The 23,871-nt window shown below is 38.3% G+C and overlaps 1 protein-coding gene and 2 long non-coding RNA genes across 4 annotated transcripts in view; 1 reads left to right on the top strand and 2 right to left on the bottom strand.

Moving 5' to 3' along the window:
- LOC141932188 (uncharacterized) overlaps positions 1–12,007 on the bottom strand; it is a 30,771-nt gene extending 18,764 nt beyond the window's left edge. For both annotated transcript variants that reach the window (XR_012625753.1, XR_012625754.1), the window contains exons 1-2: positions 11,266–12,007; positions 10,439–10,514 (exon numbers count right to left, since the gene is read on the bottom strand). This is a non-coding gene — a long non-coding RNA (uncharacterized LOC141932188). The remainder of the gene's footprint in view (positions 1–10,438; positions 10,515–11,265) is intronic.
- A 243-nt stretch (positions 12,008–12,250) lies between these two features.
- Positions 12,251–21,350, top strand: RNFT1 (ring finger protein, transmembrane 1). Its single transcript, XM_074845358.1, is given in 10 exon segments — positions 12,251–12,270; positions 14,220–14,245; positions 14,248–14,637; positions 14,961–15,037; positions 15,665–15,765; positions 16,386–16,539; positions 18,179–18,337; positions 19,169–19,234; positions 20,068–20,169; positions 20,357–21,350. Coding segments are annotated over 10 exon segments (1,215 nt in total). The 5' UTR covers positions 12,251–12,265; the 3' UTR covers positions 20,492–21,350.
- On the bottom strand, positions 14,539–20,143 carry LOC141932189 (uncharacterized). Its single transcript, XR_012625755.1, has 3 exons — positions 20,056–20,143; positions 17,612–17,672; positions 14,539–14,603 (listed from the first exon to the last, which is right to left on the bottom strand). It is a non-coding gene; the product is annotated as an uncharacterized LOC141932189 (long non-coding RNA).
- Positions 21,351–23,871: the final 2,521 nt, after the last annotated feature.

Raw genomic sequence — 23,871 nt, 5'->3', positions numbered from 1 at the left:
ACATTAAAACAACTTTAATGAGAGATGATCTTGACCTGAATGCCAGAGTTATCACTACTTCCTTAAAACAAACAAACAAAAAAGATTAAGTTCCACTTCAGCAGTCTACACTGGCAAATATTTTAGTTTAATATCTACTTCTGATTTCCATTAAAATACCTTTGCACTGCTACTTAGATATATGAGAATTTCAAGCAATCTCCATTTTAGTTTTCTATAGCCCTATGATTTTTACACTCGCTTATAATTAATTAGAAAGAATTACAACTTCTTTTGTCTTTCTACCTAATTCAAAGACAGATGTAATATACTGTATCTTTTACTACCTTCTCTCTAAATTAATAACACTGTTTCTGTGCAGCCTTTCATAAAGTTTCCAGATGACAATAAGTATCTAGTGCAGTGGGTCTGTTGTTTCTGGTTACTGCTAACGCAGAACCAGATACAATTCTTTCTTTTCTACACCTACGTCTACATCGCAGTAAGAAGTGCAACCCGACGCACACGGGTACTCAGGCTGCACCTCTTAAAACCAGCAGCAATACAGCTGGGGCAGCACAGCCTACCAACCCCTGTCCCCAGTTCCTGACTCGCTGCTGCCCGTGCTGGGTGGATTAACAGGAGCTCAGCTTCCCTGCGTGTGTGGTAATCACACATCTGACTGCTGCAGCAATGTTGACTGTAGGAAACTGAAACTATAAGGTAACTTTCATGACTAAGATGAGCTATCAATAATCATCTATTTTTAAGTACAGCATCCTATAAATCCTCCTAATTAGTAAACTAGATGTCTTCTTTTTAGCAAACAATCCCCAGCCTACTTCCTTATTTATTTTCTTGAATTCAATTATATTTGCCACCTGCTGGCCCAATCACCTAAATGACAGATTCTGGATGTAAGGTAGAAGCTGAGCCATAAACAATAATTTCATTATAGTTCAATTTAAAATATTGCCTGCACCTAGTTTCTCTGCTTTATGAAGAATGTTTATGCTATTTCCTCCCCCAGGGCTCTGCTGGCTGTGGGACTCTGCGCTCCCGTCGGGAGACGCAGCAGCACCAGCAAGAATTTTGCACAGCTCCCTATCCTCCAGTGCTGACCCCATCGGGAATCCAAGCTGAGATTCTTCTGGAGGGGAGGGACCACTAGAGGCTGAATAAAGAGCGAGGAGTGATTTCCAACCCTGGACTGAAAAAATGATTGGCTAAAAAGGACCCTTGGTAAAATAAAGGTTAGGAAATATTTCTTTAGAGCATAAAAATAATAGAACTTCTTTTGACATGAAAATAGATGGACGAGGCTGTACTCCTGTCATTATTTACCTATCATGGGGCTCTAAAATCCATCTACTCCATAAACCCAATGATTTACATTTCCAAAAATCTCCCTGAATGAAATCCAGTCTGTAAAATGCACATCTTGCAGACAAACAGCTTAACTTGAAACATGAATTCAAATGCTTTGTTCAGCACAGCAGACTACTCTCAAGTTTGGTAAAAGTAAACGGGCACTGAAGCCACTCATTGCCTTTAAGAACTAAATGACATAGAGGCGGATTGCTATCAAACTGGGAAAGCCCACAGTCCTATCATGTATGAGCAGAAGGAAAGATCGAAGACTGAAATCTGTTTCAGTCCACTTTGCTCTTGACTAGAAACTCAACAACATCCAAACCATCAGGGTTCTACAGCTCAGGCCTTCAAAGAAATCGACGTTTCCTTCCATCACATTTTGAAGCATAACCTGCAAACCTACCCTCAAAAACTCGCTGGTACATTGTGAGCCATTACACCTTTCCCAAAAAATACCAAAACCATGGAAAAGCTGCCCTTCTGAAACTGAGTTATCAAAACTCAACCTTCTGGTAGGAGACAATAAAAGCAATGACCCAGTATAGACAAATCCGTGCTGCAAAAACTTTCTCCATTATATTTTCTTATAACTAGTTAAGAATACATATAAGCACAAGTTATTCTCTACCAACTCATTTATTCCATGATTCTGCACCTTTCATTTCACCGATCCTCCCCCAGATTTATTTTCCATTGACTTTCACAGTTTCAATATTAATGTTAAGCCAATATTGGATAAAATTATTACTTTACCATACTTATTTTGCAATAAACAGTAATTTGAGTGTGTAAAACTGTATTATACATAAATGAAAACATTAACCAAACCGGAGGCATACAGTCAGTTAATCCCTAATAGAGGAGCCTTGGAGAGAGAAACTGTACAGCATTTTTATGTAGCATGTGGGAAAACTGTGCAGCATGGGAGTTTTGAACATTAATACTGCAGCTGTACTAAATCTACTGTGTCAGACTCTGTCTGCAAGCAAACCAGATTTAAGGAAGTACATTTTTACTGCAGCATTGGAGGCTGAAAAATGGTTAACTTGGTTAAGTTCAACAGAAGTAAGTTCAGCTTACTTAAAAAAGAACAGACATGAATTATGTGTACCTGTTAAATAGTCACTGACAAATAGTTCTGTATGTAGACAATTACGTGACCTGTATAAAGGTTCAAATTATAGACCAAAGAGTAATGCATTTTACAATTATGTTTTAACACTGTGGCAATTATGTGTGATAGAGAACAATTACTGTATCAGGATCTAAACAATGAAAAATATAAAACATTTCCGTTGACCATAATTTCATTGCTTAATGTCTTCTATCTGCTCTCGTCTTTCTCTGAATGCACTGTAAAATGTTAGATGGATATCTGAGTGACCCTGAGCAGGATTCACAGATATTATTTTGCTGTAGGGTTTCATATTTTCTTATACATTAAAAGAAAAAATAATGTTCTATTGCACACAGAAATACACACAGGACAAATGCTGTTCCGCTGCTGTTATCATTGTGACATATTTAAGAAATTTAAAGAAATATGCCAACTCTTCTGCAAGACTTGAATTAGTTGTTTTTCCACAAGCACCAAACACATTGTTGGTCTCGCTGAAGGTTGTGCAGAAGACATTCTGCAGGCCCTGTCTGACAAGAGGCACAAAGAAATATTCTCTGTACAGGAAAGTTCTGCAAGATGGGATGCATGACTGGGAAGTTTGGAAAAGTATGTATGCACACATCCACATCCACACACACGTGCGAAAGTTTTGGGCTTCTATTACATTATAGCTGGAGTCCTAACAGTGCTATGATATATTTAATTTATAGGTTAATTTACATCTGTTCCCCTCTCCTCATGCTGTTGTTTTCTAGCTCTCTCCCCTTTCACTGGGCTGAAGAGAATCTTTTGTTGGTCTGTACATACTCCACCACATGTTCCTTGTCCACAGCCCCTGCTCACACAGTTGACATCTGCATTTGGTCTTCTCTAGGAAGCTACTATCAAAATTATAATTGTAATGATTTCAAAAAAACCAAAGACACATACACAAACAAGCAGTGTGATGTGATGAACTCAGCAACAAAAGCAGAAATCAGAGAGTGGTACACCAAACTTTCCAAGTTTGAATGCCTGAAGTTACACATCCAGATCCTTATTTACATGCATTAGGAAGCCTGTTTTTCACCAGACATGCTCAGGCTTCCCAGTTACTAGGACTTTCTGCAGCACTTTTTATTTAGGTACTTATCTATGGATTTCTTGCGTAACTTCAGACAATCAAGTCCTACAATTTTCACTTATAAATTTCAGCGCTTCAGCTGCCACATCAATAAAAATGAGTCGTTAACTTGCTGGAGCCTGAATAGCCTTCAGCAAACTTTTTGTTTCTACTTTTGATCTATGAGCAGAGACCTGGCTGAAACTGATGGGCAAGACAGTAATTTTCTACTGAAAATAGGGAAGACAACGCCAGACCTCGAATCATCCAAGCTGACATGCTTAATCATCATAATGCCTTCTGAAAGAGGTTATATATGAGCCTAAGATGAATTCCAATATTCCTTCACCAGTGTTTTCCTTTGTAAGTAGTTCTTAGTTAAGTAGTAAGTACTCTTGTAGGTAGTCTTCCGTTAATTCTTTCTATTAATGAAGAAAAATACTGAGTGAGCTAGAACTCACTTTTAAATTAAGATAATCATTATCATAAACATATGTTTTATTTGACAGTTTGAGTGATATGGGCATGCTGTGATTTAGTTCAGAGACTTTAGTCCAACTGAAGACTCAGACCATAATATTAAATTAATTAAATAGCCTCATGCTTGTCTCTAATTGTATAAATCATAAAATCACCTCTCTAAGGGACAGAATTGGAGATCTTCGCAGAAAGAGACTAGTTTTGTTTCATGACATAAGTGCAAACATACTGAATTTTCTCTGCCTACTCAGAATGGGTTTTAAGTATGCCACTGCAAGAAAAGTGTACATTGCAGCAAGATAACAAATGTGTCTTGCTTAACAACCAACAGTGTTATCTCCTTTGCCCAGACACCAAGTAGATGGCACTATCTCTTAACCATATGCTGCAGACAAAGCCTCTGGCAGGTTGAAAGTCAAACACCTCGTACTATCATATATCCACTTACAATATAACTAAACACTGAAAAATAAGCATACAGCCAACTATGATATACATATGAAATGCATGGGGGAAAAATTCTTCTGTGGAAATGAAGTGTCACATTTGGGAACATGGACTAGTCAACCATAAGGATCTAAAGGTCCTCCCAAGCGTGACTACTGTACTTACTCTGACTTAATTGAAAAACAGCTAAGTTTGTGCTTGATTTCAAAAAAAAAAAAAAAAAAAAAATTCTAATTAGGAGGAGGAGTAATGTAACTTTATTCCAGAAACCTTTGCCTTCTGAATTAACATCTGCATCTTAATTTTTACACCCAAAACATTTGCATGGTTAACCATGGGGAAGTATGATGAACAACTGCTTAAACAATACCCGTTTCACACGCAGTATTTAGTTCAGAAATGTGCTGCCTCTTCACCAAGCTGTTGAAGTCTAGATCTGATTTTGTAGTGACTAGGAGCACAGGATATTCGTAATATCAGCAACAAGTAATTCTGCATTTTGCATAATTCAGTTACTAATTTTTCACTTTTCACGAGCTACAACATTACATAGCATACTATAGTACTAGCCTCAAGAATACCTGGAAACACGCTTGTTGCTGTTAAGGTCAATGAAAAGTCTATCACTGATTTCAACAAGGGCAAGCATGATAAAATTATAGACACCCGTTTCTGTGTGATACATATCCTAACAAATTCTGTCACGAACAACCATAACTCCATAAATTATACAAATATCAATATCTCCTCTCCAGCTAAACCATTTTTATTCATGAAATCAGAAAACAGTGAGCTCTGTGTGGGCACGAGCAGAAGGATTTCCTAATAGCAAATCAATTATTTTTACATAATGTTGAGGTAAAGAGGGCCTTGGTCCTACAAACTCATGCAAATAACTTCACAGACAAGGAGCCCCTTGATTCTAACAAGACAACTCACGTATGCTAATCACATACATTCATAGGATTACATCCTAAAAATTACCACAGAGGTGGACTGCACTGCTGAAAGCACAGTAAAGTTCTTGGGGAAACTACTGCCAACATATCTCAACGTGTTTTACTCATTCTTTGCATATTCTATTCTATCTATGATACTGATAAAATGAAGGAAAAGTTATATAGCTTTGCCTCTAGATTCATAAACCTCCTTGAAAATCATGATGAGCATAGTTTCTGCCACTTCTACAAACTCTGGTGGACACAGAGATTCTATGGTGATTGCTTTGTAACAGGAAGTAGGTAGACATGGCTAGAAATTTGTATTAGAGATATATTTGTTGTGAATGAATACCATGCAGTTGTATAAAAATAATTTTTCCCCTCCCACACTATTGACATTTCAAAATCTGTGTCCAATCTCTTCATTAATACATGCTCCTTTTCTGAACGGATTACTTAATTAAAAGCCTGTCAGCCTTTTTATTTATTTGTTTGTTTATTCATTTTTAAGACCAGGTTAAGCACCTTCACTCAGCATTTGTTTTTCAGTCAGCCTCCGCAAGTACGCTAATGCCAGACAACTTCACTGCAAGGAGGTTTGGCCCATGGAAACCCTATTCAGCAGGCTATGCCTGCTTTTCTTCTAATCGAGCTGTAGCTTTTCCCACCAACACACAGAAGAGGAGTATCTTGTCCTCAGAGAGCTGGGAAGTTTCTCCTAATGCTATTTTTCAGAGTTATTAATGCTTGAGCCTCCCATTATTATAAATCAAAACTAGTAGAATATGTTGGCTTCCCAGGGTTGGAAAAATCTTTTAGTGTTACATTTTGTATTACAGCGGTCATCTCTACTGATTTGTAACATACTTGCAATAAATAGCTTTGAGTTTTAGTTAAACCAAATCAATTCTGTTTAGGCTATTAATCAATTTTAACAGCAACATACTGCTTGTACAGTATATTAGTAAGAAAAATATTACCATGTATTAATCTAAACATGAATGGAATACAAATGTTTTAACAAGGAAGAATTTTGCACTCTCTAATAAGAGACCCCAGAAAGTTGGGATGAAGGAAGCACAGAAGAAACTTTCATTTAGTGATGGTCAACAAGAGCTAGTGCAGAAAAGACAACCATAATTTCTTCAAAATATTGGAGAATATTTGTAACAGGGAGCAAACCAGTGTGTTCTTGAGCTTTCAGAAGGACCCAGTGCTCACTTCTATTACACCTCTAAATTGGTGAGCAAGGACTCTAGCTGAGCATCTGAACATAGTCCAGGATTTCTGAAGTAAGGATCCAGGCAGTGCTCACCTACTATCAGATGAGAATCTTCAAAAACACTTCGCAAGGTAAATTAAAAATCTGAAGAGAAGCAATGATGAAAGCAATAGCATCATGCAAAGGCAAACTACCACAGATGACTTTAAAGTCTTTTCCTTTTTTTCCCCCCACGTTCCTCTTTCTTCTTCTAACATATTTGACCATGAAGTACAAATTTTCAAAATGTCAACACTAAAAAAAACCAAACAAACAAAACCCAAAGAGACCACACCACAAAAAACCAGAACCCGCAGTAGGGTTCTGTGGTTCTTTCATGGGAAGCTGGGATATGCAAGAAATTATGCACTGGATCTAGATGACAAGCATTTCCTTAAGACACATTGGGGATTTATCCAAATTTAACTCACGATAACATTTCTATGAGCCAAAAATCTACATCTTGTTTCTGAGGTTGTCCTTCAGTCTAATTATTTTATCTTACACAAGGAACATTGAAAAACAAAATTCCAAACCATCATTTAATGAATAATGGCACATTTTCCTTCACCAGAGAACTTGACAGGCACAAAACAAGCACAAAAACCAACTGATGTGAAATTCCTATTTTACAGTCTTAAGCAAGTATTTTTAAAATTGGTAATATATTTAGTCATTTTACCCCCTTTTTTTTTTTAATTATCCTTTCTGTACTTGTAAAATGTTATAGGCATAATCTGGATAATCTTATTACATGATGAACATGGTCTTATTTGTGGATAAGACTTCTTAATAAACTAACGCACATCTGTTAATACAAGATCTTTTTTGTTAGTAAAGAAGCAAAAAATCCCTCCATAACGTTAGAAATAGAGAATTTTATATATTGTCACCAAACTAAAAACAGTAAGTAAATATTAACTTTGTGAAGTGCAAAACAAGTTTTATTGACCAGTGAGGTAAATATTGACTGAAGTGAAGCAAATATTTATGTGCTGACGTTAATGGGACAAATCCCGTTCAACACGACAAACAAGATTTTGCCTACTCTATTCATGTGTTTGTATTTATTCTAAAAGTTCTGAAAGGAAATATCTGGAAATCTGTCTACAGTGGTAATGCTTTTTAAAAACAATTGGTTTTCCTTTGCAACTAAAATGGATATGCATTCAGAGGGCCAGAATATTTTTGACCTTGTACAAGACAGAGGTTTAACAAATTGTTTTCAGTCAGAATGTGTTAACACACTTACTAAAATCTGACCAGATAACAACATCTAAGACCTCTGTTTAACTGATCTCTAAAAAGGTAAACAGAAAGTGGGTCAATTTTCAGCCACTCATAAAAGATTTTTTTTTCTTACACATGCAGTGGTAACTAATGCCAGAAGATTCTTTATCTCACCATTTGTTCATGTTATAGTCGGTTAAATAAAACTTTTTATGGCAGAGAATTTTAATAATTACAAAGAAGGTAGAGTTTTCTTCTGTGAGTTAAAAGCTGCCACCCAATGAGAACATGGACAGAGCAGTTACATGAGTACTTAAGAGGAAGCAACACCTCAGCCTGAGGTACCAACAGAACCAGCCTCGGTAAACCAGCGTTCCCTCCTATCGACAATGTGTCACAGAAGCGCCCCCCCCCCCAATAAAACCCCTTCCCACTATAAAACACAAACTAACCTAAATTAATAAACCAATATAACTTTTAAACATTTCCATTTTATGAGTTGTTAGAACATTCATTTGATTTTTTAACCTAAAAGATACTAATATTTACCAAGGAAAATAAAGTATAATTAAGGATATAACTATAAGCAGGTACCTCAGATCGAATATAAATCAGCAAACCTATCTACCCCTTCCTCATAGATCACTCAGGGTAGGTTTTTACATACATGAGAAGTCATTATTCAATAGAACGATTCACACCTCCAGATTAACACATTAGATTGGAAAAAAAAAATTAATTGTGAAAAACTTCAAAGATTCTATTGAAAATTCTGGCACCTTTAAGCAGACCCATTAGAGAATACCAAGGTGTTACACAAGTGGATGATCATTACAGTACATCTTCTGACCTAAATACCTTTGTAATGGTCTTACAACAGCAATTAACACACACCTTCTAAAATTCTTTAACAGCTGAATATTTTTTGAGTGATTGTACTTAACAGATCCTTCAATGTCACCGCAAGAAAAGACCAGTTCAGAAAACAGCTTTTCCACTTCATTCTAATGACCATGGGAATCGCTCTTTCTTGCAGATAAAGACAGAGGCTGAGCACCCTCCTGTGCAGTGAGCAAAAATTACAACTGCCCTTTGTGGCTCTGCTATCTAATTTTAATTCAAGGCTCTATCTATATACAAAACCCAAGACTCTGGGATCTAATTCACCAGTTTTAAAACAATTATATGACACCATTTCAGTGGAATTACTCTCAGTTTAGAATGACTTAACAGAAACGAGCACGCTGCTGTACACAGAGAGCTAGTAAGATTTCTGGAAACCTCAGGGAACAAGATGATGTCATCGCATTATAAAAATATCTGGTTCAATTTCTTTGCGAGTCTGCTTGACAAAGCTTACACGATCAGACTTCAACAGTGAAATTCAGGCTCCTCTGCCATCGCTGCAGTGGTGAGTTTTCAAAACTGGCCCCTATTCTTCAGTGCCTTAAATACGGGAGCACAGGAGCTGTTTTCTTGTGCTCGAAAATCAAACTGAAGTAAAGGTTGTGTAATTGCAGGAGCTAGTTTTAAAAAGATTGAGCATTCAAAGCTCAGGAAGCATTCAAATTTTAAAGGTCATTTGAGCCTCTTGGCAAGACTTTCAAATCCTTCAAACAATTTAAACTAAACCCTCTTAATTTCGCAAAAGTCTTCCATACTCAAGTAACATTCTGTGTAGAATGAACACAACCAATCAAGCCTTTGAATATTCAGGACATTCTGCTATTTTACAGACTCCTGGAAGAAAACAATTTTTTATCATATCATTAACTACAATTCCTTTCCATGTATCTGAGATCAGTTCCTTTAAATTTCAGCAAAGATGTATGCTGTACACCTAATTTTAAAGGACTAGTTCCTTTCACACCTTCTGATGAAAAATAGTGATATTACAGTTTATTAGGAGGAATAAAAATTGAAGACTGTAATCCCTTAATCTGCACTACACAGGAAGACTTCTGTAGAGCTCCTTCAGGAATTAGGACTAGGATACAAAATATTTTCTTCTAATATTTCTGTGCATAGAACTAGTTCTCAGCAACTTTTAGTACAGAGTAACTCTTGAAAAGGTAAGTATTGCACTGCCAGGGCATCACCGGCAGAGTTCCACGAGGACCAGTGTTTGGTCCAATATTGTCTCAGGCATTTAACAACCACAGGAAAAGCAGGTCTATGCTGATGAAATCTGCTGATAGCATCAGTTAAGGAGGTACCACCTACACCTAGGAGGATGAGAAAGTCTGGGATACTTATATCTGAGTGTATATATACACCTGAAAACATGCCTGGACACTGATTCTGCTGTCTGTGTGAAATTTATGGGCCTCTTAGGAGGAGAGTCCGAAATACAGATTGGTAAATTTATTACTAGGTATTACATGACCCAATGAGTGCAATACCCATGGGAAAAGACTTCCAATTTTATGTTAATGGTCTCTGAAATCTTTCTTGTGTCAGAGTTACTAAATCCAGAGATCATTAATAGCACCATGAAAACATACCTGTTATTTAACAACATCACTGAAGAGTTACATTCCTTCTAATGAGCTGCGAATTGGAGATAAACCAGCAAGTGACCTGCACGAGCAAACATTATTGATTAATAAACTGCCATGAATTAATTTCATATTTCCAGTGCATGTAACAATAAGAAACAGTTTGAGAACAACTTTGATTTAAAACTACATTTGTAATTTAATGCATTTTATAATTACAAAAAAGAAACAGCTGAATGAGGCTTTTATATTTATACACTTCCCAGCAATGTACAGAAGGCATGCATAATTGCCAACCATAAGATACTATTTAAAAATAAAAGATTTATAATTGCTTTTCCTGATTTGAGAATCAAATGAAGACTTTTCACATTGTCCTTCATAATCCAAACACTACGTGAATGACTAACTGAGCAAAGAGTAAGAGAATGAACAATATGGCACAGCATAAGTCAAACACAACAGTTTTGTGTTATCCTTGGAAGAATGGGGATATAGCCATAAAATTCTTAGAGTGCTTCCAGCCGAGCATCTGAAATCTGCGTTGGTGCTGCTACTGAGCAGTACTGTGATAATTAGGCAGTACCATACAAATTAGAAGGTCTTCTGAATTTAGAGGGCCTACAGGAACAGGAGACTTGCGAGTTTGTTAAACATATTGTAGTAACATATCTGTAGTAACTAGCTCAAATTTCTTCCATCACACCAGCCACAGCCCAAGTGAAATACAGAGGATATGAGGCCTGAAATTATCACTCAAGAAAATTCTAGCTAGGGTCCAAAACCATCATAAATGTAGACCAAATTGCTGCAGATGCCTCCTTAAAACCTACCTTCAACAGAGATGCGTCCAGTGTTTTCAGCTGCTTCCTCAAGTATAAAAGAGAAGGTTTATTGTTAGATGGTATGCGTTACTAAACACCAGGCCACTTAGCTCTTCTAAATACTTAGTTTTTCACCTCATGAGATCTGCCAAGTGCCCATCTTTTCCCTCTGCCAGGGTTACTGACCCCACAGCATTTCTGTATTTAAAAATTTGAATTAAATTCTGTTTTAACTCTAAACAACACAGGACTGATTTCCAAAACTGCTCAGATATTAGGCACCGGTTCCAGTGTGAGCTGCATACCTAAACACTTCTAGAAAAATAGCTGAGCCAAGGAAAACAGATGCCATTTCTGGATGCAAACTAATTTATTCAAGAGCATATTTTGAAAGAAAACCCTGTATCTATTTAATTTCAAGCTTCTCCTAAGAGCTACGGCAGCATATTTTGAAAGAAAACCCTGTATCTATTTCATTTCAAGCTTCTCCTAAGAGCTATGGCAGCATTAACCAGGGCAGCACTTTCCTCAGGTTTCCTAGGAGGCAAAGCCAATTTCCAGGCAGCAGGACTTCCCTGCGGTGAGCACTAATCGCCACCGAGAAGCAATGATACCGCAGTACATATACATATACATTTATATAGACTTATTAATTTCTTTCATTATTATTGCCTTCCCAGATTAATTTTAATTGAGGCTTTAAATAAAAAGCAACAGGAAGCACTGCTCCCTCCCCCGTTTGGCGGGCCCGACCCGCGGCCTGTCCCCGGCCCTGAGGTGATTCCCCCTCCCCGTCCCCTGACGGGGCGAAGGCCTCGACGAGCCGCGGCCGCTCGTTGCCAGAGCAACGCCCAGCTCAGGGCCTTCCTCCTCCTCCTCCCCTCACGGCTCCTCCTCTTCCTCCCCCCGCCGCGCCCTCTCCCACCCACTCGGCCTCGGCGGCGGCGATGGAGGCGGCGGGCAGCCGCGGCCTGGGCAGCGGCGCCGGGCGGGAGGCGCCGGGCGCCTGATGAGGTACCGCCGCCGGGCCGCGGGCTGGCGCCTGGCCGGGCCGCGCAGGGGAGAGGGCGGGAAAGGGGCTCCCGGCGGCCGCTCCCCCTCAGAGCCCGGGGCGGGCGGGCAGGAAGCGGGGACGCGCCTCCGGGGTCACCCCCTCCCCGCGCCGGGGCGTCTGTGGGGGCCGGGGGTCGCTGCTGGCGCTGCCCCCAGCGGCACCCGCCCTCCCGCCGCCTCCGAGGGGGCTGGCGGCGGGTTCCGGCGGCGGCGCGGCCCTGCGAGCGGCGCGGGCGAGGCGGCCGCGGCCCAGCGGGAGAGCGGCTGCCCAAGTGCGGTGGGAGCAGCGGCCAGGGAGGGACGGGGGATGTTCGAGGAGAAAAGGCTTTATCAAGGACCTTACTTTATCTGATATGGGGGGAAAAGAAATTCGGGAAGCCGTCCGCTGCGTGCGGGTTTCTCACGCTTTAATAACTTATTTGAAAGTTTGTTAGGCAGAGTGCCAAGGGAAGCTGCGTTACTCGAACTATGGGATCGCCCACTTTTTTTAAACACCAAACTGTCAGTTTTTACAGAAGCCGGCCCTAGACCCCTAACTGAAGAGTGCTAATGAAGTTCTTTTACCCACCCCCACCCCCCCCTTTTAAAACCGGCATTCGTGGCCGGATCCCGCAGACACACTGAGTAATAGTGCTCTTACACGTCAATACAATTTCCAGTTTATTTGCTTTATTCGTGTGCATAAAATCACAGAACGTGAATTTTGGATGAAGTATGATGTAATCTTTGGCCAACAAAAATGTGGGTAGTAGCACCAGCAGCGTTTCTAAATGGTAATAAGTTCCCCTATTCAGATATTGTTTAAACTCTTCTAATGTAATGTAATCTAATCTCCATTTTAAAGGCTAAATAATTCTAGGTTTGTGCGAATCTATTAACTTCTTGCAGTACAAAACCAATTTTGCTTTAACCTTTTTGTATCCCTGGTGAAACTAGCTGTGTATATACACTAAACTTTGGAAAAATAATTTCAAAGAGGAATGTGGAAGAGTTTGAATGATTGAAAAAGGATTATAATAAAATTTCCAATGTTTCAGTATTATTACTTGATAGTGACAAGTATTGTGCCGAATCCAGCTTCAAACCATTCTCCAAAATCACTACTTTCCTATCACACCAGTCCAGAGAGGTAGATTTAATGCACTTTGAGTAATGTAAAGACTGACACAAAAGTTAAAAACTACCCTGGAAGACAGTAGAAAGATGTCAGTGGAAAGAAATAAAACCTCATTTGGGTGGTCTCACTGTTAGATTACTGCTTGTTGCCTGCACTTTTTTCACCTAGACCATATGGTCCAGGCTTTTTTAAATGCTTCTTACAAAATGGACTAACCTGGTTCTGCTCCCTTACCCAGACAGGATAATCTCATTAATCTCATAATGGCCCTGAATTTTGAGCATGCCCTGGCTTTTGACTAGACTTGTCTCTGCACAAGCGCTTACCATTTTATGGATGCATGTAAATGTACTCTTTGCTTCCTTCCCATCATTGTTTGCTCCTCTGGCCTACTACTGTTACTATTTTTGTGAAATTATGCAGCACTGCTCATATCTCTTCTGTACAAGCTACTGCTGGTCTCCTCTTCAGCAGCTTTTGCTGTTCTGATTTGCACTGAAGCAACTTTAGATTTTACTGAGGCAGCCAGGTTCACTGCGGGCTAGAGGATCTGCATGTGCATGAAAGGAAGTCATTTAATATGGCACATGGAAAGCTGCCCCTTGGAGATGGGGTGCAAACCCAGCATGCCAGCTTTCAGAACAGAGACAGACAGTATCTCTCGAAAGAATCTTTACTTCATGCAGGCAATCACTCAGAACAATCTATTGTATTTTTGTGTTGGGTTTTTTGAGTATTTTTTTTCCCCTAGTTATCTCTTCCTTCAACTGTGACTTTTTATATCCCACTCTAGGAGACAAAATAGCAAGAATCTGGACCAGAAAAAAACCCTACCATGCAACCAAATTGCAGTCATCTCCACAACATCCAAGGGAGTGGTGATGACTCTTCATCTTCTCCGAGCGCCCACGCAGCGAGGTTGTCAGGAGAGAGCTCGTGCCATCACAGCGGAGATGTTCGCATACAGCTGAACTCTGCCGTGGGAGAAGCCAGAGAAAACGCGAGTTCCCGGCCCTCGAGGCCAAGTTCCCAAAGTCACTCACACGGACATGCCCACAGCGAAGCAGGGGGGCTCGATGACTCCACTCCAGACTCAGAGGAACACAGCAGCACCTCCCTCTCAGAGCTCAGATACCTCCTCCAGTGGCTGCACAAAAGTCTGCCGTATATCTTGATTCTGTGTGTCAAATTGATCATGCAGCATATAATTGGTAGAGTATAACAAAATAAGGTCTGAGGGAACAGACCCTCCCCCCAAAGAGACAGACTAATAACCATGCCTGAAATATAATTCAATTTATTTTTAGCTTTATTTTTATTTGCTTTACTCATCAGAAAGAGAGATCCACTAAACTACGTTTCAGTGGCTTCTGTTTCCTTTGCTGGCGTATGTACAATGTGCTAAATTATTCTGGCTTGATAGTCTGAGCTATTAATTGTAATTACAAAGACATATTAGAAGTGGCTGGTTTTTAACCCAGTTCAGTAAAGTTTTTTATTTTCTTGTGTATAACTGACCCTTTTTTCCTACTAGGCATTTCTCTTGGAATTGGGCTGCTAACAACTTACATGTATGCAAACAAAAGCATAGTAAATCAGGTTTTTCTAAGAGTAAGTATCACCATACCTAACAAAATTCTGTAAGTTAACCAAGACCTTTATCCACCAATTTGTTGAAAGAAATGTGAATGGAGATAGTGTTTTATTTACCTAATAATACTAGGTGTCAAGGTTTCAAGATGGAAATAAAGTCTTAATGCTTCTGTACAATGTAGAGCTTCTCAGATAAATAAGGTTTTCAAAATTCAAAAAGAGGGGTTTTTTTCCTCCCTCTGACTTTGAATATTGAAAACACTTCAACTGATAAAAGCTTTTTGGAATTTATGGAAGAACTTCTTAACTATATCTGTGGAATCAAATAGCAGTTGACAGCTTAAACTTTCAGCTGTCTCTGTTCACTCCCAAGGGAAAAATCTGTTGTTTCTTCAGAGTGGGGTGGGTTTTGGTTATCTTTTTAGAAAAAACCTCGATGCACATAGAAATTGTTGTGTTGAAACATAAAAATTACCGCTTTACCTTTCCACTGAGTAGTTCTATTTTATTTGGCCTAAAACCACAAAGATAAAGTCCTCTAGTAGTAACTCTGTTCAGATATAACAGACTTGGTGCTTTGGAGATATATTTAAGACACTGATACTGAGGTAAGGACTGTAATATGTCTTTACAACTATCTTACAGGAACGGTGCTCCAAGTTGCAATGTGCTTGGTTACTAGTATACCTAACTGGATCATCTCTCCTCCTGTATTACACCTTTCATTCTCAATCACTGTATTACAGGTAAGTAGAGGAACATCTCTACTCACATCATAAATTACTCAAATATTAACTTGGAACATTTTATCTGGGCTGCTGCTGTTTTTCTATAATTGGGGCATTGGTTTCTCTTTCAATTTAATCTTCATTCCTCCTCTTCTGCCAAACTGAACTGGTGCTGTCCTTAAAAACAGTACGTTAGAATTTGCAAGATTAGACCCCATACTCGGTGGCACGTACCTGGGTTTGATTCCTAGCTTTGACCCTGCCTCCTTGCCTTCAGAATACTGAATATGGCATTCTGGTGCTCCATGGAGTTTATGGCTCCAATTTATTTTCTATCCCTCCTACCATTCTGTAGCTACAGTCTTGGCTGTAAATCAGTCAAAGGCTGTATTGCTAAAATGAGAAAGCAAGCCTATCTCTAGAGAATGGGGGTTGTGATGAAGAAAGAAGATTCAAAAACGGAAAGGTTGTCAGATCATCAATTATCAATTTACAATAAAGAGTTCATTTTCTTAGCAAATACTTTTCCTCTCTGTAAAACCAGGTCTCCTTTTTAAATTAAACCTGCCGTGATAATCTCTGGTCATGCTTTCCTCTACACAGGGTGCCCCAGTAACTTCTGATACTTCTTCTTGTAGCTTAATCTTCTTAAACCCTACTGTGGATTTTATGAACTTCTGGGAGGTACTTTGGATTGTGGGAGTCACAGACTTTATTCTGAAATTCCTCTTCATGGGCTTCAAGTGCTTTATTCTCTTGGTGCCTTCTTTTATGATGTCCTTTAAATCCAAGGTAAGGAAACAAACTGCATTTTTGCTTCCTTATAAAGTTTCTTTTACAGTAAAATTAGCTAAATGTTAAATTCTACCCAGAGAAAAGTCTGTTTAATTAAAAGTCAGTATATAATCCACCACTACACTGTGGGCAAGAAAACCCTGTGGATTTCATGTTCTTCCCTGCTTGGTGTTAAGGAAAGTTTACAGTCTGATCTGAAACAATTGCTTGTATTATGTCATCAGATAAATGGGTTTATTTCTGTCTCTTAAGTGGGGGGACACTAAGAAACCTTTTATTTGCTGCAGTGTAACAGTGTGTATAGAGGCGGTTAGTGGGGAGCAGCTGAAGCACAGTAAATTTTTTACATGCTCAACAGTAACTGACATGGGAAGATTTTAAGATCTCTGCATGCAAACAGCTGTTTTTTTCTGTCTCCAAGAAATAATTTGGAATTTTAGTTTAGAAACTTAAGCAATATTTGTGTCAGATCAATGAATTTGATTCATAGCTTAATTCCACAAACCATTAAAGTTTAGTAATTTTCACAGAAGCCTACACTGGTTGGTGGGGTATTTATTTTTATCTGCTTCCCGAGGTGAGACAGGCAAAACCAATTAAATTTTCTGTCAAAATAGCAAATACTAGTATTGGTTCAAAAAAACACCAAAATAAGTACAATTCATATGTGGTAGCATTTGAACAGGATGTTTTGGTAGGTTTTATCTCTTAAAATGTTTTTCTCAGGTACAACCGATTTCTCTAAATACCAATTTATAATCAAGATCTCTATTTTCGTAACATCCAAAAAATAGTTACTGAAAATTGCATTACACCAACTATGACCTAAACTGTGGCTAAATTAAAAAAGGAATTTGGTTAACAGAGACATTATCCAGTGTATATTATAGAAAGAATGTCTTCCCTGTACTTCTTCCCTGTTATAGTTTTAAAGACAAACTTAAGGAAATAAAGTAACTAAGCTAAGTATCTGTTACAGGCACGCACACACAGAGTGCTCTGTGCAGGACACTTGCACTTTGTAGTTGTTACTCAGTCATTTTTTAGGGTGTCATTGAAATCTGTTTACCTGTTCAGTCCAGCTGCCCTGTGCTTCTTTCCTGATCTCCCAATTTTCTTATCACCCCATCCTATAAAGGAGTTGATTATCACAAGGTAAGGCATGAAATAATGTTTACAGGAAAACAGTTTGTAATTTAAGTCTGTTAATAAAAGAATGGGCCTTGCTCTCGTTATTTAATCCTGAATGCAGGACACAACTCTGCTAATGACAAACTGATCTACGTGACCAAATTTGTCTTATTTTCCTTTTCATGTAACTTTTCTTTTTTAATGCTTATGAAATTAAGTCTGATAGCATTATTTATTAAGCAGGTAGGCATCTGACAAAGGCATCCTATTTTAGCCTATTAATTTGATTTTCTGCAGTACAGCAATCATTTGTGTTATTGTTACTTGTACAGTTGTGGTGAGACTCATCGTCTGGTCTTCATTCTTTTTCATTCTTCATATTTAGTTGTTTTAAGATATTATGAGAGGAAGTTAACGCAAAATAATAACAATGCATCTTTTCTCTATATTTTAAAAATCCTTTGTGTTTTGAATCTTGAGCGATTCCTTTGCATGTCTTGCTTAGGGCTACTGGTACATGCTGTTAGAAGAACTCTGCCAGTATTACCGTATGTTTGTCCCCATACCAGTTTGGTTCCGTTATCTTATTGGCAATGGGGAGCTGGACAGTGTACTAGGATGGAGCCTTGGGATATTGCTGGGCCTTCTCTACTTCATCCTAAAAGTATGTAAGCTTTATATTCCTCTCAAACTTATCACTGGAGGAGGATTAGAGACACATAAACTGACACATTTCTGAAAGTTCCCCTGGGTTTGAACTGAGTTGCAAGTTGATGATTCAGTTTAACTGATAGAGCCTTCCAAAACTGAAAGGAAAACTGGCTCAGGACACTAAATCCTCTTTTTCCTGCACCTGTTCTGGGAATGGATTGGGGTTGCATATCAAAGAATACTTACTATAGCTCTCCTCACATCAGACACTGATCAGACTGTTACCAGATATTGATAACAGGAAAGAGCTTGCAAAAATAAAGGTTTATGGCTAAAAGAATCAGCATTTTCCAGGGAACTAGATTTTCTCTCTGCTAGAGCGTGTGATGCTAAACAAATTAAAGATAAGTGTTCATACTGGCTGTCTACTTCACCAAAGAGCTAATCTGCCCCAGATGTAACCAGACTCAGTACAGGTTTGGCTTTGAATATGGAAAATACTTTATAATGCGATGGTATCTTAATTACAAGCCTAAAGACTATTGCATATGTGATAATAATGCTGATAGATTCGCACTTGAGTGCCTAATTTCAGAACCTCAACACAGTATTTCTTCTAAAGAACAGACACCTACTGGGAAAAATTCATGCTAAATTCTTGTTTTGGTTACATATTAAGCAGCTAAACTCGGGTCAGTCTGAACTATAGCTTTGCTTTATGTTCCTGCCAACACAAAACTAGCAGTGTGAATTCTAGTGTTGGAATCTGCACAGAAGCTTGGAAGCTTTTTAGTTCACAGAATAAAATACTAAGTGTAACTCAGGTTTTCTTTTCCCATTTCAGCTTTTGAGCTTTTTTGGACGGTTGAGAAACTTCAGGCAGGTCTTACGGATATTTTGCACACGACCAGTGAGTACTGAATTCTCTTACGACAAAACAATAAACCCAGTTTACATGAAAATACTTATTTTTTTTTAATGCCCCAGTCTTATATTACTTTGTATTCTAGCAACAGATAACTGAATTTTTAAAGTAAACCCTGGATACTTGTTATCGCATTTGACGCTCTGAATTCCTTGACTATGTGATTACATTGTCATCTAGACAACAAAAAAACCCCAGAGAATCTATTCTGCATGTAATAACATGCCCTCTTTGTCCTGCTTCCTACTTTTTAACTGGAATAAATATTGATTGGATGCAGGCAGAGCTTTATGCTGAAATATAGGGAGAATTGAAGCTTGCCAAAATAATTGACATGCAAGTAACTTCTGTTAGAATTGTATGTTTCTGGATAATCTTCCTCTGTAGTAAGAGGTATTGGTTAGAGTGTGCTATTCATGCAGTAAAATGCGTAGAACATTTGGAGCACAGTGTTATTAAACTAAAAGAATAATAAACAACTTCACATTTTCTAAGTGCTATCTTGATCGAATTGGAACTTAACACAGTGTTTTACTCGGAGGTTACGGTTAAAATAAAAATTGCCACAGATTCTTCCAGTAACCACGATCAGGGGAAGATATTAACTAGACAGCGTGCCACGTAGGAGCACGTAAGCTTTAGGCCCCAAGACAACTATTAAAAACTTAGCAATATTTTGTTGCATTAGGGATTGGATAGTTTTCCTGACACGGCAGCCCTTATTCCCAATTCCTCTCTGTCCTGGTATTTCTGTGTTTTGTTTTGGCTTTCCCCCTCCCCTAGAAACTAATATTGGCTGAAAATACCTTGTTTCACAGCACTACGGGGTGACAGCTAGCAAGAGACAGTGTTCCGAATCGGATGATATCTGTTCAATCTGCCAAGCTGAATTTCAGAAGCCTATTCTGCTTATCTGTCAGGTAATACACATAAACATAATTATTTTTTGCAAATTTAAGAATATTTTAAACAACTGGTAAACAAAACAACATAGCTTAGCGAGTGTATGTCTTCTGATTATTTTTAGAAATCAGGCTATGCAAATAATATACCGTCTTATAAATGGAAGAGCTTAGAAGCTCTAAGTTCTCATTCTTTTCATTACAGCACACATTTTGTGAAGAATGCATCTCTTTATGGTTTAATAGAGAAAAAACGTGTCCACTCTGCAGAACTGTTATTTCAGACCATGTTAACAAGTGGAAGGATGGAGCTACATCTATGCATCTACAGATTTTCTAAAGCATGTCAAACAACTTGTTTTACAGTTTGTTTGTTCAAGCTAAAGTTTTTCAGTTTACTGCAGATTAAATTGTAGGGGGCACAAAGAAGAAGTTTCCAAATTCTAGATTATCATGCTTTTATGAAATGTTCCAGTATTTAAAACAGTGCAGAAGATGTTAACTTGACCTTCTTAAGTATAGAAAAGTAAGTTTTCAGAAAGAATGCAGAAAAGCCAGCATTGTGTCTCTTGTGATTCTCATAGGAAACAATCAAGTCCTTGAAAAATGCTGCATTACTTCTTCCAGCAGCTTCTTAATTCAAGATTTTATTTAAAAGTTTAAGTAGAGTTCCAGACTGTACTAAATTGTATTTATCCTCCTAACATGACTCAACCCAAAAGGTCAACCTACCAGTTTTATTAATACTATGAGCAAACTTTACACTCTGGACTACAGTGAGAATTAGAGCTACTTATCACACTTGGCATTAAGGATCCCTTAATGCTTGCCCAGTAGATATGAGAAATTAACTTCTTATTCACACACCTGTAACAGCAACAATTCTCACTGTACCTGGAGATAAACCCCAAGAATTAAGACGTTTCCCCTTTAGGTTCTTGTAGACTTCTAATGGATCTTTGGCTTAATATATAAACCAACCACTGATATTAGTTTTTTACTTAGCATTTTTTAAAGTTGGTATTTTTCAAACAAATCTTTAATACTATATTTTTGTCATAACAGGAACCAGATTTTTCTTACAGGGGAGAATCTATTTTATACTATATTTGCAATTTGTAGTATGCATAAAAATCAGAGAGAATAAATGCATTTAAATCTATTTGTTTGGTGCATGTTGAATAAAGAAACAAGATTCATTCCTGCTTCAGTATTAACTTACATGTAAGCACATAACAGCTCACTGCTATATACTTTTCCTGTTGATGTCTCAAAACCAAAAAAACCTCCAAATGCTACAACTTATTCATGACTAGTCTTTATGCTAATTAGTGAGCTAACTTATATATAATATCACTTTTTTTTTTCCTGCTTGTCTTTTTTCACCTTGCTATTCAAATAAGACTGAAAAAAACCCACTCAAATGATTCTGTTACAGCAAAGTTAAATTGAGTTGCCATTAACTTGAGCTTGTCTTAACTGAATACCTTTAGGAAACTTCTAAGTTCGGGAAAAAGCAGAATTTAAAAGTTAAACACTTACTTGATGAATGATGTAGCAACTCAAATGGCCAGGCAGTGACTGAGTACTGTAAAGTTACAGCTGACACAGCCAGATTTATAGGGCTGACAGGGCATGATGGGAGAGTGCCCTTAAAGGTACAGCTAGGAGTCTAATACTAGTAGAATTTAGTATTCTGAATAAAAATGTAATGACATGGAAGATTCAAGCTAAGACGTATCATTTTATGTTCAAGCTTGCTTTTGCTATAGCATGCTGCATATTTGCTAATTGTTATTTTTGTTTGAAGTTGACTGCAGTTCAGAGTAAGTGTGCCCTATGATTGTTCCACCGTGCTATCTGAGTGACTGGGGAAAGACTCCAGATTAAAGAAAACAGGCAAAAGTTCCTAAGTCTGTAATTGGAAACTTATGGGAGTAGAAGAGCCTGGTTCTCATGGAAGCCTCTCCCAGCAGGTGAGGTACTTAGTTTGGAGAATGTACAGCTGAATGGGGTTAGAGCAGTCCTGAGGGTGGCAGGGAAGACTTGGAAATTGGCCACAGCCAGAGCTGTGCCGTAACGGGCTTGTGCCTGTACCTCCAGTACTGTCAGAACAAACTGCTCTTTGTTTCCTCAGAGAGATCTAGCTATGCCTTAGCTTGCAGCTGAAGTTCCTACAAGATCAGAACTGTTTGTTATTTAAATTTCATCGGTGCTGATATTCAGACTGCTGCTGCAGCAGAACTCCTCTTGAGAGATGGACAAGAACTGAATCAGTCAAGGAACAAAAAAAGAGTAGGGGGAATTTAAGGCTGGATTCTGAATCTCTGATGGGCCCACAGAGACTTTGGCAGCTCACTTGGTTACACAATCATATTTAGACTTTTCCAAATTTAATCATGAACGTACAGTTTAGCTAAAGGGTGTTTTAAGGGGTTTTTTTCTTCATACAAATATTGTGCGAGGACTGTGTAAACAATGTATTTCATTTAGTCAACAAATAGCACCTTTAAAAAAGCTTTGCTTGTGTGAGTAAAATGCGTGACTAAGCCCGATACACTTCGTAAGTGCAGATGCAATAACCAACCCTTTCTAAAACACTGGGCAAAATAAAAATTGTAAGTTATCCTGGATTAGCTTTTCCTGAAATGCTAATACCAACCACTTAATCACTTTTTAATTCACAAATCCTCTCTGAGAAAATACAAACTATAATTCATTAGACTTGGACATGACGTTAGAGCAAGGAAATGCACTTCCTAATACTTGAATATTGATTAAATCCATTGCCTACCAGTAATGGGTAGTCATTCATCACAATTCCAGTATTCTGAGATGGACTTTCAAAAGTCTTTTTAGAACAATAGGTCTAAATCATCTAGTCCTAACCCTAATACTAACTGGGAAGGTACAGATTCTGACGTGCACCAGCTGCTTGATAGAAACAGTTGTGTCGAAAGCAGAGCCACTACCTTGCTGACTAAGGGAAAAGATCTGAGAAACAAGTATGCTTTCTTACTGCCTTATCCCTCAGACGAGTAAATAGCAGCCCCATTGCTTATGTGGCAGAGAAGAGTGAGAGGGAAGCTTCCTGTTTCATCATGGAATCGATGATTCTAGGACAGCGCAAAGCTGAGTGGTCTGTCAGGACCAACACCTTGCACTGGCAGACCTGAGATGAACTAGGAAGGTAGTTACAGATCAAGGAACATGCTGCTTTACACATATACGTTCAAATATGCAGGAACATTTGAAAGCAATTAGCCTGAACTAAATATTCCTTTGGTATAGAACATCAGTATTTATAAACTACTTACCTCAAGAGGTAGTTCAATATCTAGGACAGATACTGTACATTGAGGAATTAAGGCATCAAGGACCATATGCAAGGCCAGTGTTATTACTAAGAAATACAAAACTAATTTAGAAGTATTACACTTGTGGTTAAGAAAAAAAATCAACACAAGAACTCCACAGTGTCATCTGGCCTGTAAAGTTCACCAGGACTGTTTCACGGAGCACAACAAAACATGGTGTCAGTACTTTAAGTCAACCCTGGACTGTTGCTGATCTTTGTCTACTACATAGTAGTAACAACATCTTACTAGGATAAGGGTGGTTGTTGGTTGGAGAGAGGACCAGGGAACAAGCTGACTTAGTTATACTCTGTTGATGAATTTTTTTTCCTTTAAGATCCAGTGAAAATTATTCAAACCCAGT

The sequence above is a fragment of the Strix aluco genome, chromosome 19 (assembly GCF_031877795.1).
Source record: "Strix aluco isolate bStrAlu1 chromosome 19, bStrAlu1.hap1, whole genome shotgun sequence".
Classification (NCBI taxonomy): Eukaryota; Metazoa; Chordata; class Aves; order Strigiformes; family Strigidae; genus Strix; species Strix aluco.
This window is presented reverse-complemented; position numbering and strand designations above follow the sequence as displayed.